Source organism: Panthera tigris, chromosome E3, assembly GCF_018350195.1.
Source record: "Panthera tigris isolate Pti1 chromosome E3, P.tigris_Pti1_mat1.1, whole genome shotgun sequence".
Taxonomy (NCBI): Eukaryota; Metazoa; Chordata; class Mammalia; order Carnivora; family Felidae; genus Panthera; species Panthera tigris.
In genome coordinates this window covers 39,190,577-39,203,405 of record NC_056675.1, presented here as the reverse complement: position 1 = coordinate 39,203,405, position 12,829 = coordinate 39,190,577, and the positions used below count along the sequence as shown (strand labels likewise).

Below are 12,829 nucleotides of genomic sequence, written 5' to 3'. Positions count from 1 at the left end.
AAGTGGAATTGTTTTCCGAATTTTACTTTCACATTGTTCGTTGCAAGCGTGTAGAAATACATTTGCTTTTGTGCTCTCACCTTGTGTCCTACAGCCTGGCTGGATCTGTTAGTTGTAACTGTTTTGTAGTGAATTCTCAGAACTTTCTACATAGATCAGGCCATCTGTGATTCGAGATACTTTTTACTTTTTCCTTTCCACTCCGGATGCCTTTTATCTCTTGTTGCCTGGCGGGCCTGGCAGAACTTCCAGGACGATGTCGAATTTCCGGAATTGACCATCCTTGTCTTGTTCCTGATCTTCCGGGAGAAGCTTCAGTCTTTGACCATCCAGGCTGATGATAGACGCCTTGACCAGGTTCAGGAGGTTCCTTTCTCTTCTTACTTTGTGATGTATTTTTGTCATGAAGGAATGTTGGATTTTTATTAGATGTTTTTTCTGAATCTACTGAGATATCATGTGGATTTTGTTCTTTATTCTAATGATATGTACTATATTGGGTTTTTTTTGGGTTTTTTTTTAGTGTTTTTATTTATTTTTGAGAGAGAGACAGAGACAGAGTGTGAGTGGGAGAAGACAGAGAGAGAGGGAGACACAGAATCTGAAACAGGCTCCAGGCTCTGAGCTGTCAGCACAGAGCCCGATGCAGGGCTCGAAATTGTGAACTGCGAGATCATGACCTGAGCCGAGGTCAGACGCTCAACTGACTGAGCCCCCCAGGCGCCCCTGAGTGAATTTTGTATGTTGATCCACCCTTGCATTCCTGGGATAAATGGCACTCGGTCGTGGTGCGTACTCCTGTTGATGTGTTGCTGTATTCAGTTTGCTCATCTTTTGTCCAAGAGGGAAGCCTCTTTTGGGGAGTGTGTCTGCTTGCTTCACTTGGGGGCTTATGAGTAAGACACTGCAGTTCTGCACTCTCAGCTTTGCAGAGAGGGTGGGTGTCCTCTGACCTCAGGAGCACTCCCTGGGGCTTGTCCTTCCTCACAGGCACTTCCGAGTCCGAGGTGGTGGCCAGAGTGTTTCACGGCCTGGGATGCTGGTCACTTTGCTTGAATCACTTTCAGGGTGGAGACAGCAGCACAGCTCAAGACCCTCTTCTTTACCCTGACCCTGTGGCCCACTTTTAGTGGGTTAGTGGTGTGGAATAGGCAGCATTCTGACTAACGGTGGGTTTCTGGGCTTGGTTTTCCAATAGGTGGAGCAGTTTGGCCTTCGGTTAATCTCTGAGCCTCTGGGGGAGGTAACCAGATTCTCTCTGCACTTCTCATGCTCTCTTGGGGGCTCTTACCCTTGTGTCACACACGGAAGTCGGCTCTCGTGAAGCTGGGGAGGAGAAAGTGGCTGATTTTCACCAACCTTTCAGTGAAATTGAATGTTTCCTTTAATTACGAAGGTGGGCAACAGATTGTCACAGAGTCTTGCTCTGTTGTGTGTGTTCCTCGCTGCTTCCAAGTTTCTGCGTTGTTAGACCTGATGGGCCTCATGACCTACCGCGCTGATACAGAGAGCCTGGCATCATTGTGGCACGCTTTCACTACCCCAGTATTTTGACACTTTGGTCATTTATAGTCCTATTTTATTGTATGCCTTTCAGACGTTTTTCTGAGGGCAGTCCTGTTCTTTTCCGTATGCCAGAGGCCTCCTTCATCTCAGGACTAGAGGAGAGCTCCTTTCCAAGGGGGTGATTTCACACCTCCCCAGGGACTTGGAGTCCCGCCTTCAAGAAGATGGGCACAGGCTCCTGGTAATAGGGAGTAGCAGGTGTCACGGGAGACCAGCAGACCCAGGCCCAGAGACTGTAAAACAGCAACACAGTCCTAATTACATCATGAGTCACTGTTTGAAGCCTAGCCATGGGCGGGGGTGGGGATGGTGTAGACCCTTTTAGACTTTATTTTGGGCATCATGTAGCTATTTAGAGGCACAAACGTCTCTAAACGTTCGGGGCTGGAACTCACAAACTGTTAAGGTCATGACCTGAGCCAAAATCAAGAGCGGGATGGACGCTTAAACGACTGAGCCACGCAGGTGCCCCACTATGTACTGTTTTGATAGCTGGATTTAATTTAGTTAATTATGCATAACAGACATCTTTCCATACAAAAATACATTTCCAGAACTTTTCAATAGCAGCATTAACAAAAGACAAATGACAGTAGCCGCACACGACTCCTATGCAGGATGGGAGCACACGAGAGGCAGTGAAGTACCAGGCAGGGTTCCCAGGGCCATTGCGTTGCGTGTGGTCCTGCTGTCACTGCCGGATCCGTCCTGAGGCTCGGGTGCCAGGAGTGGAACTGCTGGGTCAGAGCGCAAGCCTGTGCTCTCTGGATTTTGATGCTTATTGGAAAATTGCTCCCCTGAAAATTACACCATTCCGTATCGCCACCGGTAGCACGGTGAGTGTGTGTCTCCTCAAATTCTTGCCAACACTGTGTATTTCCTTTTGTGCCTCTGCTGATCTGATAGGCTTTTGTGGTTCGTTTGCGTTTCTTTGATTCATTGCACCATTGAATGGATTCATTTGGTTTTGGTTCTCAGTTTCTTTTTTTTCCTCATGTGAATCACCTCACTGTTCTTGGCAGTATCTCTTGGGGTCCTGGCAGGATGCAAATGTGGCTGCAGCGTCTCTACAGGAAAACAACTTAATGAGGGGACCAGTTACAGAGAGCAGGGCCGAGGAAGCAACAGGGCTGGGTCTCCTCGATGGGACCGTGAGCCCCTCTGCCCCCCGGGTGGAGGTGGGGCAGGTGAGGGGGTCCAGGGCCCAGGGGAACCACTTTGGTGGGATAAGGGTGAGGCAGGAGGACCAGCTTCAGGTAGGCTCTCACACTCTCCTCTCCTCCCTCTGGGGCTCCTGCTGGCTCTAGGGCTTCAGTACTCGGGAGGACGGGGCCCATATATGAGGATAAATGGGGAAGAGCCAGCACATTGGCTTTGTCTGTCTTCCTCCTGGGCGTCTGCCCTTGGAGGCCTTTGGACCAACAGTCAGGAAGTCCCCCATGGCAAGCGCCTCCAGCTCTGAGGCAGCCCCAGGGATGGTGAGCAGGATATGATGGCCACCATGACCAATGAGCCTCTCAGTCCAGATGACCATATGCTGCATTGGTGTGGCCAGGGGCCCTGGTTTCTTTTTGCATTTTAATTCGGGTATTGTGTTGCTTATAGCCATATACCGTCAAGGATTTTGTAGACACGCCAAACATAGGTCTGTTGTGTTTTGTCCCAGGTAGTTGTAACCCCCAATCACTTCTGTGTCAGGACCAGGCTGATGTGCCCAGTACAGAGCCTCGTGGTCAGTGCAGAAGAAGAAGGTTGCTTCCCCTGGACCGAACATAGAGCAGAGTAGGCGATTTTGAGAAAGAAAGACGAAGGCACTTTCAGCTGATCTTCCTTCCCCAGCTCCCCCTGCTCCAGAATGTTCCAGAACCTAGCTGGCTGCTCCTGCTCTATCTTGGTCTGTGTTTTTGGAGGATAGGAGGGTGCGGTCCCAGTGAGGCTGTACAGAGGGCACTCAAGATCTGGGCTCTTTGGGGGCTGGAGGATTCCTGCTTTTTGGTGCTCTGTGGGTGCTTAGCTGCACCCCTGGCATCTGGCCATTAGGTGACAGTAGCCCCCGACTTCCCTCTCCCCTGTGGTGTCTGCCAGAAATGTCTCCAGACATTGCCAGACATCCCTTGGGGGCCCACATGTCCCCATGTGACAACCCGAGTAGAGCGCTTGGGGCCCTCATCAGTAAGCCCACCCAGCAGGACCCTGCACGGGGTGGTCACTGCTCTGTGTGTCACCTGGTTTCAGAAGGGGCCTGGCAGACTAGAGACCATTTGGTCGTAGGTGTGTTGGTGTGAAGTTTTACCTCTCAGGTTGGTTCAGGGAGATGTGTCCTTAGGGACAAATACTTTGTGGTGTGGATCACTGAAGATACTGAGAAAAAGAACTGCTTGATCTGCAGAGGGGTCAGGCTAGGTCACACAGCTTATTTGTCCAGAACAAAATGATGTTCGACTGTGGTGTTCTGTCTCTTGTCTGCTCTGGGGTGCCGGGCTAGGAGACGGGGCCGTGCTGGAACGTGCTGCAGGGAAAGGTGGTCTCCTCCCTGGGCCTGTCCGAGCAGCACCACGGCCTTGCCAGCAGCCGTCCAGTGCTGGGTACAGAGTGCCGTTGATGTGGGGCCAGTGTGGGAGGTGGTGGCAAAGCAGGCGACGGCAGGTGAGGTGGGGCATCTCCAGGGAACCGTTGGAAGGGTTGTGGCATTGCATGCGCTCCTGAGGGAAGCGTTTTGCTCTCAGACGGTGGGCACCTCTTGTGCAGGAATCCCGGTCCTGTGTCCGTTGGTCACGGGGAAAGGCCGAGTGGCCGCACGGTCTCCGATGTCAGAGGACACCCCGTGGGGGTGCCTCTGGAGCAATGTGGTGGCGCGGGCAGACTTGCGCCCTCGGCGCTGCTTGGTCAGGGCTGCTCAGCTGCTGATGAGCCCCCGAGGTCCTTGGGAGCCACTGGGGTGACACAGGTATTGGGACCTCCTGTTTGGTGGTGAGCGGGTCTAGAGGCTCCTGCTGCCACTGAGCCTCTGAGTCTGTGGGCGAACCTGGTGATCCTTGTGTTGCACAGTCCTAGAGGCGGTACTGGCAGCAGTGGGGTATCGAGAAGCTTCCCTGGCCGGGACTCCCAGGTCTTATTCCACCTGCAGCCCCTAGCTTCCCTGAGCTGTTGGTTAAGGAGGCCTGTGGCCTTCAGGGGACCAGTCCTTTCCCACGTGTACGTGTGTCCCATCTGTGCCTGCCGTGTGCCTGGGTCTGTTTGAGGCACCATTCGTGGACCAAACGGACAAGCCCTCTCTCTTCGAGACGCTGCCAGCTGACACCGCCGGGTCAGTGAGAGGTGCCCAGAGAACGTGCGCCACGGTGGTCTGGAGGGGCTGCCCTGGTGGCCAGGGCTGCTGTCACAGAGCAAGTGACCTTTGAGCCGGCCTTGGACGGAGAGTCCAACAAGGGGGTTCAAGGGGAGGGCCCTGGACAAGTAGGCTCTTGGGACCGTTTAGTCTGATTCCACGTGACCAGGGGGCCAGTACTGGGACAGATCCCCACTTAGGCCCACGTGAACCACGACATCCTGATGGATGAACGTCCAGGGTGCAGCGTCGATGACAAATGCTTTGTGTCTCAGCGTGACCTTTCTCCCTTTTCCCTCCTCTCATCAGCCAGGGCCAACTCGTTTGTAGGAACAGCCCAGTATGTGTCTCCAGAGCTGCTCACAGAGAAATCGGCCTGTAAAAGGTAACCCGCTTTCATCTGATCCAGAATATTCTCTTTTCTCTACAGTGGCTATTAATGTATGTTTTTTCATATAAAGTTAATTAGTTAAGAGAGTGCCTTTTATGGCCTTTGATAACCAACCTCTGTGCTGCTTTATTGTTACACGATACACTTCCCGGGACCATTGTTGCTTTACGCTCTGATATTTGATCTTGTTCCTTCAGAAGCAACTATTCAGTGGGGGAGAGTGGGGCCGGGAGGTCCACATTCCTAGCTGTGTCCCTGAGCCTTGGGGTCCTTAGTGCCGCCACTGGTCTTACTCTGCGGACCGTGGGAAGAGGCCCAGAAGGCATCGCGTGGGGGAGGCGGTTTCCTGGCCGGGGCACAGCCAGCGTGAGCCATCCCTCCCCAGTGCTCAGAACTGGGTCGGGCCCGGCAGGGGCTTGAGTTTTGAGTATCAGAAGTGCACGAGTGAGGCTCTGCTCACAAGGAGCAGAGGTGCAGTGGGAGAGAGGGGGTGGGGTGCCGTTGGTCAGGAGCAGGGAGAAGCTGGGGGGCTATCTTGGGTGGGCCTGAGGCGGCAGTGGCGTCTGGGGTCTCAGTTTGGAGAGCACTTCCAGACGATAGGTTGTGTGGCTGCAGCTTCTCCCTGGATCCTCACTGCGGCCACGCCGTCAGGGTCCCGTAACGGCCACGAGGGGCCCCTTTGCTAGAAAGATGGCACTGTCAGAGGCGGCAGAGGGGTGAGTGATTCTGGGGGTGGCCCTGTGTTTCTGAGCGTGACCGCTTGTTAAGAACTCTCGAGGGGCGGAGCCCCAGGGCTCACATGCTGCCGGTGGGCATCTTAGCAGTCTCCCGGTTCTTTGTTTTTGTTTTAATTCAGTCAGCACATTCTGAGCTTTTACCCCATGTAGGGCAGAGCCTCTTAGCTGAGGCGGTTCTGCCCCCTGGAGCGTGTTCGACCGTGTCTGGACAGTTCCGTGTCACAGCTTGGCAGGAGCGGGGAAGCAGTGCTAGTGGCGTCCGGTGGGTGGACGCTCCCCAGCATCGTGCGGTGCGGTGATGGCCCCACAGCAAGAATGAGTCGGCCCCTGGTGTCCCCCGCGCAGAGGCTGAGGAACCCTCTGGGTGGTGGATGCTGGTGGCCAGGTTCTCAAAGCCGAGGTCGCTGCTGCCTGAGGACTAGCTTGTCCTCGATTTGGGGCACTTAGGATGAAGCAGCCCTTCAGTGCCAATGGGGGAAGGTCTCTGGGTTCTACCGGGAGAGATCAGGAAGACACCGTGGCCGCCTTCTGTGTGGAAACTGGAAGGACGGTGTCTGCCCACATTCGCTTGCCTGCCATTTAAACTGTCTTCGGTGGGTGTCCCGGCCGCGGGGAGAGTGCTGTGAGGGAGACGTTGTTGAGCATCTTTTTATGCTTTTAAACGTCTAAGTTGTGTGGTATTTATGCATAAATAGTTAATAGTTTTCTGATTCTAAAAGTGGCACCTTTGTATTGTAAAGAACTCTTAGAAAACGTGGAGAATAAAAGACCGGGAACACTCATAGTCTGTCTGCATCCTGCTTATGGACACCAGATAGTGATCTGGCGCGTCCTTCCAGTTAGTTATTTCTGCCTGTCTTCTGTGTGTTCGTGTGACTTCTCTTCAACTGGAGTCCTGCTAAATGACCAGGTTTGAGCCCTGCTCCTTGAGATCATGGAGCAGGCACCTCCCCACATCCCTGAAATCGTCCGTGGACGTCTAACAGCCGTGTGCTTCCGGCATGTGCGTCTGACGGAGCTCATTGAGCTCTTCCTCTATTATTGGACTCAGAGGTGCTTTTCATTTATTTGCACGATCTGGCGTGTCTGCCAGGTGCGGCACATCCTGTGTCCCGGAGGAAGGGTGCTCCTGCCCCTTGTCTGCAGGGGGGCACCAGGGCTGCCCCACTTTCCTCTTTGTGGATTTCAGGAAGTGGAATGACTTGGTCTAACTTCGTATTTTAAGATCCTTGGTGCATATTGCTTTCCAGAAATGTTACCCTGCCTTCCCCCTTGAGTTTTTATTCTATTCAAAAACCACTTTAAATGGTAAGATAGCTGCTGGTGTTGAACACTCAGATGAATCACAGAGGCGAGGGGAGCCCAGGGGCCGGCTCTGTTGGGTGTCCCGCTTCCTGGAGATGACAGCTGGCCCGCAGCCCTGCACCTCGTCTCTGGCCGCTGCCCCCCCACTGGGCCGATGCTTTTCTGTTGCGTTTGTTTTGTGTGGATCCCCATTTGACCTAAACGGTAGAGAAAACCAAGTGTAAAATCTAGTTACTGGGTAGAATATAGATTCATTTTATAAACGTCCTTCACTCCATCCATATGTTGTGCCTCAGATTTCTGATTTGTTGTACTTTTTAACCCCTGTCAAGTGCCCTCCCCCCGCACTCTACAGCCCCATCTTCTGAATGCCAGGCTACGGCCTCCCCCAGAAGCTGGCTGTATCCAGCAACCCATGAGCCCTCGTAGGTCTAGGACTGGACCACTGGACGGGGAGGCAGCTGGTGGTGCGGGGGCGGGGGGGGGGCGGTATATTGCATCTGGATGCTTCTGAAGTGTTGAGCTGGGAATAGAATGCAGAACTTTCAGGGGAAATATGCAAAGTAGATCTCAGACACTGAGCAGAGAGCGTGAACGGGGTGGGAAATGGGCGGCAACATCACAGGCAAGGAGCGCACCTCCTTCAGGGTCTGTCCCTGCCACCTGGCTCTGGAAACGACTTAGGGAATTTTAGAACTGTTTCTTTTTAATTTTTTTGTTTATTAAAAAAAAGTCTTTATGTTAACTTATTTTGAGAGAGAGGTAGAGCATGAGCTGGGGAAGGGCAGAGAGAGAGGGAGACACAGAATCCGAAGCAGGCTCCAGGCTCCGAGCTGTCGGCACGGAACCTGACGCGGGGCTCGAACTCATGAAATGTGAGATCGTGACCCGAGCTGAAGTCTGATGCTTAACCGACTGAGCTACCCAGGCGCCCCAGAACGGTTTCTTTTTCAGTGTGTAATCAGAGTGTTTTTAAAGGAGGGACAGGGCTCTTCACAGCAAGGTCAGGAAGGGAAACAGTTAAACGTTGCTTTGTGCACATCCTGTAGTTTGTCTGATTTGGCTCCTTGGCACACGTGAGCTTGCGTCTGTGTCCCGGAGGTAAACTCTAAGTGAGTTATGAGAGAATCCGAGTTTATTCCCAGTTGTACCAACCTGTGGTGACCGGGGGGGCGCGAGCCACCTTCCCTCCCCCTGCATTAGTAGAAGGTGCTTTTCCGTCGGTGTTCGTGTTTCCTGTGGTCAGGAATGACCTCTCCTCCCTCCTCGGGACCACGTTGGCCCTGTGAGGAAGTAGGTAGCCCCCACCAGACGTGGTGGGTCTGTGGGGACGGCTGCGTGGCCTGGCCCAGTAGTGCCTGCTGTGTGTGGGGTCCTCTGAGCCCGGGTCCCCAGGGAGGCCCCTCCCAAGAAGGGTTCCGAGCAGGTTCCCACCCTCACGCTGACCTGGTCGTAACAGAGAGAAGTAGATCAGGGACCGAAGTGGGGTGGTATGAGCCGACAGGGCCGAAGTGAACTGTGCTTCTCACTGAAATTTTACAGATGTCCTTCTTCTGTGTTTTTCCCCCCTCCCTTAAAGTTCGGACCTTTGGGCTCTCGGATGTATAATATATCAGCTTGTGGCAGGACTGCCGCCTTTTCGAGCGGGGTAAGACCACTCACCGCCCCCCGAAACCATTGTAGCGGCTGACGGCGAGGTGGGAGGGGGCAGCCCCCAGGGCTGGGCCAGGGTAGAGGGGACTTCCGCGTGGTCCTTCAATGACCACAGTGTCTCTGTAGGGAGGGAGGGTGACTGCTGTCCCGGGAAAGGGGAGGTTTGTGTACTCTGTGCAAAGTGATGGTTTTTCTTGTTTTACAGAAATGAATATCTTATATTTCAGAAGATCATTAAGCTGGAGTATGACTTTCCTGAAAAATTCTTCCCTAAGGCAAGAGACCTTGTGGAAAAACTTTTGGTAAATGTTTTGAATTTTCTTCTGGTAAGATGATCTGATGACCACATACTGACTCCTTCTGCACTTGTGGTCACAGGAGCTTTACTGCAGGCCCCTGTGTTTAACAAAAGGAGGTCTTGGGATTGATAATGATTATAGATAGATTTGTATCTTCTGTCTCATCTCTATAAGCCCTTTTTAATTTGCAAATGGCTGATTCTTTAATAAGACAGGAGATGATTGTATCATTTTGCTCGTGCTCGTCAGCGTGCATGGCACTTAAATTACTCGTTGCTGGAGCAGCTGGGTGTATTCCAGCGGCACGTGGCTGCAAACGTTAGTGACATCTGTGGATGTCAACTTTAACATCTGCCACCTGAAGCTTTTAAAGATCACCTCAGGTACTATAGCAGAGGTAGGCAGATGTACCCGGGAAAAGGATGTGTGATTGTTCTAGAGCCTGCAGGGTCCCTGCCCTGGTGTGCACGGGCACTAGACCTTCCCTTCCCTTTCCTTGGCCTTGGGGAGCAGGGTCAGCACATCTCGGCCTGCCCCTCCTGTGCCTGTGCCATCCGCGGCGGCGTGTTGTTGCTCTGTGGGTCCAGGGGCATGAGGCTGGGTCTGGGAGGTGGCGGCTGTGGAGCCCTTGGAGATGAAGCGTGGGCAGGAGAACACAGCATTCTGTTCCTGGTCTCTGATAGCTCACCGTCAAGACGGATTCTGGGTGTCTTTGTTACGAGAGCCAATGTGTTCATTTGGCTCTTGTTGTGGGATTTTTAATTGTGTATTTTAAAGAACACTTGTTGGGGCGCCTGGGTGGCTCAGTCGGTTGAGCGGCCGACTTCGGCTTGGGTCACGATCTCGCGGTCCGTGAGTTCGAGCCCCGCGTCGGGCTCTGTGCTGACAGCTCAGAGCCTGGAGCCTGTTTCAGATTCTGCGTCTCCCTCTCTCTGACCCTCCCCCGTTCATGCTTTGTCTCTCTCTGTCTCAAAAATAAATAAACGTTAAAAAAAAAAAAAAAGAACACTTGTTTTTTTATTTTTTTAATGTTTATTTTTGGGGGATAGAGACAGAGCGAGGGAGGGGCAGAGAGAGAGAGGGAGACGTAGAATCCGAAGCAGGCTCCAGGCTCTGAGCTGTCAGCACAGAGCCGGACACGGGGCTTGAACCCACAAACTGTGAGATCATGACCTGAGCCGAAGTCAATGCTTAACCCACTGAGCCACCCAGGCGCCCCAGGAACACTTGTTGTTATTCGTTAAGTTCTGATTTATTTTCACCTGTGCGGGGGGGAAGGCTAGAGGCTGGAGAGAGGAGAAGCCGCCCAGGGGGTGAATCCGCCGTCCCCCCGGCGCTCTGTGGGGTGGGGGCGGGGCGGGCCGTGGGGCCATTCTGTGGCCAGAGATGGGAATTGGGAAGAGCGTGCAGAAAGAATTTGTCGGTCAGGATTAGTCTTTGTTCCGGACACTGACTCGTTTTGACTTCTGTTTCAGGTTTTAGATGCCACGAAGCGATTAGGCTGCGAGGAAATGGGAGGGTACGGCCCTCTGCAGGCTCACCCCTTCTTCGAGTCCATCTCGTGGGAGAACCTGCAGCATCAGACGCCTCCGAAGCTCACCGCTTACCTGCCGGCCATGTCGGAAGATGACGAGGACTGCTACGGGAACGTAAGCCGGTGGCACGCACGCAGTGTCCGGGTGTGGGGGGTGTGTGCGTGTCCGTGTGTGTCCGTGTCCTTGTGTGCGTCTGTGTGGTGTGTGTCTGTGTGTGGGGGGGGGGTGTGCTTCTGTGTCTGGTGTCGGGGGAGTATGTGTGTGTCAGGAACAGCCCAGCCGAGGGGAATCGCACGTGCTGTGCTGTGTGCACGGGGAGGCTGTGCCGTGGGCCCTGGGAGCCCAGCCTGTGGGGTGCACGGCTGGAGGGGAAGCCAGCATTGACCTGTTGGTGGTTGAACACTTTGTGGCCAGGGTCGGAGTTTCTCCCCAGGGCCGGGGCCGAGGAGGCTCCCGCCTGCACATCTGCCGGAGGGTGAGGGCAGTCTCCTTTTCTTATTTCCTGTCGTTAATTTTTGCCCGGACGATTCACACCGGAGCCCGGTGTCGGGGCAGGGAGACGGTAGCAGTGGGAGCAGTACCCTGCACAACCGTCCCCCTTGGCTTGGGGGTTCTGAGTCTCCCGGTAGGCTTCTGTCTTCAGCTTTTGGCCGGTGTCTTTAGGATCGGGTGTCTACAGACGTTCTGGAATACTTAACTTTCCGAGAGAAGCCCAGGATGCTCCTGCTTTGAACTTTTTGGAGACATGGCATTCGGGATGGACATTGGTCACTGTTGGCTTTTAGTGCCTGGGAGAAGCCGGGGTCTTAGGTATACTTTGTTCTTTGAGCTTCTCTTCTGGAGGGTGTGAAACACAGAAGTGGGCAGAGGAGTGCAGTGAGCCACAGGGCACCTGTCTCGCACCTTGGGTGACCAGCTCACCGGCAGTCCTGTGCTCCCTCCTCACCCTTTACTGTGATCCTCGTATTTAAATAGGATTTCACACGTTTCTGTTCTCACCGATCATCCATTCTCATTGTGTAACCTCTGTTGTTGTGGCTTATCCTAACCAGTGACCACATACCGAGTTCTCCTTTATTTGATTGGCAGATTCTAGATTTTATCTAAAAGTCACCCAGAGCTTAGTCACAAGTATTACTTGTATCGTCTCTCAGAGACTGAGTTTCTTCTGTCTCTTACTTACTGTTGTAAATAAAACATCACCCTTTTGTTATCCTCGAGTATCCTCTGTGCCCAGACTTGAGGGGAGCCAGATGTGGGAAGCCCTCTAAGGTGGCCTCAGCTGCCCGCAGCCTCCATGTGTGCAGACTGCCGGGGACTCGGCCCCAGGACTCTGCCCCTGGCCTGACGTCTTGCCCGAACCATGGCCGGTCGGGGTGGGTTGGGGTCTCCAGTGCCTTTGGCAGGGGTGTCCCGGGGAAGCGCTGTGCCCTCCCCGCCAGCTCTGAAGCGGCTGTACGTGCTGTGACTGGCTCAGATCTCGGTGCCCGGGGCGCTCCGCTTTCTGGAGCTGTGTGCGCGCGCACACCCTGGAGTGTCCCGTGCGCGCCCTCTGCTGTTTCATCGCATTCACTGTGTTGAGAGCCCTGGCTTCTCGGTACTCGAGTGGTACCATCTTAAAACCAGCTCCGTTTGTTAATGGCTTACTTTTTGTTAAGTGGCTCATCCTCTGCTTTAAAAGCTGCCTTGGAAGGGGTTCGGGCAGCGCTCGCTATGCTAGACTTGCCATTTGGACACTTAAGTGAGCCTGGAAAAAGACTTAAGCCTGGAAAGATACCTGATACAGGAGGGGGCCTTCCCTTTCTGCGTGTGTTGACAGCCTCTCGGGGGCAAGTTTTCCCTCGAGGGGCTCCGAGAGAGTCTGGGGTCCTTTTCAGCAGTGAGGGGGCTTCCATCTGGGGGTGAGGAGCAGGGAATGGTCTCTGCTCAGGGAGGGAAGAAGCAGGCACTCGGTTCTCTTGCGTGTCCCGAACCCCCTGGGGTGCTAACGGTAGTGCTGGCGGTTAGGCTCCGGA

At 53.8% G+C, this 12,829-nt stretch overlaps 1 protein-coding gene across 7 annotated transcripts in view; it reads left to right on the top strand.

Moving 5' to 3' along the window:
* The window catches only part of PDPK1 (3-phosphoinositide dependent protein kinase 1), a 74,870-nt gene that overhangs the window by 49,808 nt on the left and 12,233 nt on the right, over positions 1-12,829 (top strand). For all 7 annotated transcript variants that reach the window (XM_042971663.1, XM_042971664.1, XM_042971662.1 and 4 more), the window contains 4 exons: positions 5,204-5,279; positions 8,907-8,975; positions 9,186-9,282; positions 10,755-10,928. In XM_042971663.1, the coding sequence (XP_042827597.1) occupies positions 5,204-5,279; positions 8,907-8,975; positions 9,186-9,282; positions 10,755-10,928 (416 nt within the window). The remainder of the gene's footprint in view (positions 1-5,203; positions 5,280-8,906; positions 8,976-9,185; positions 9,283-10,754; positions 10,929-12,829) is intronic.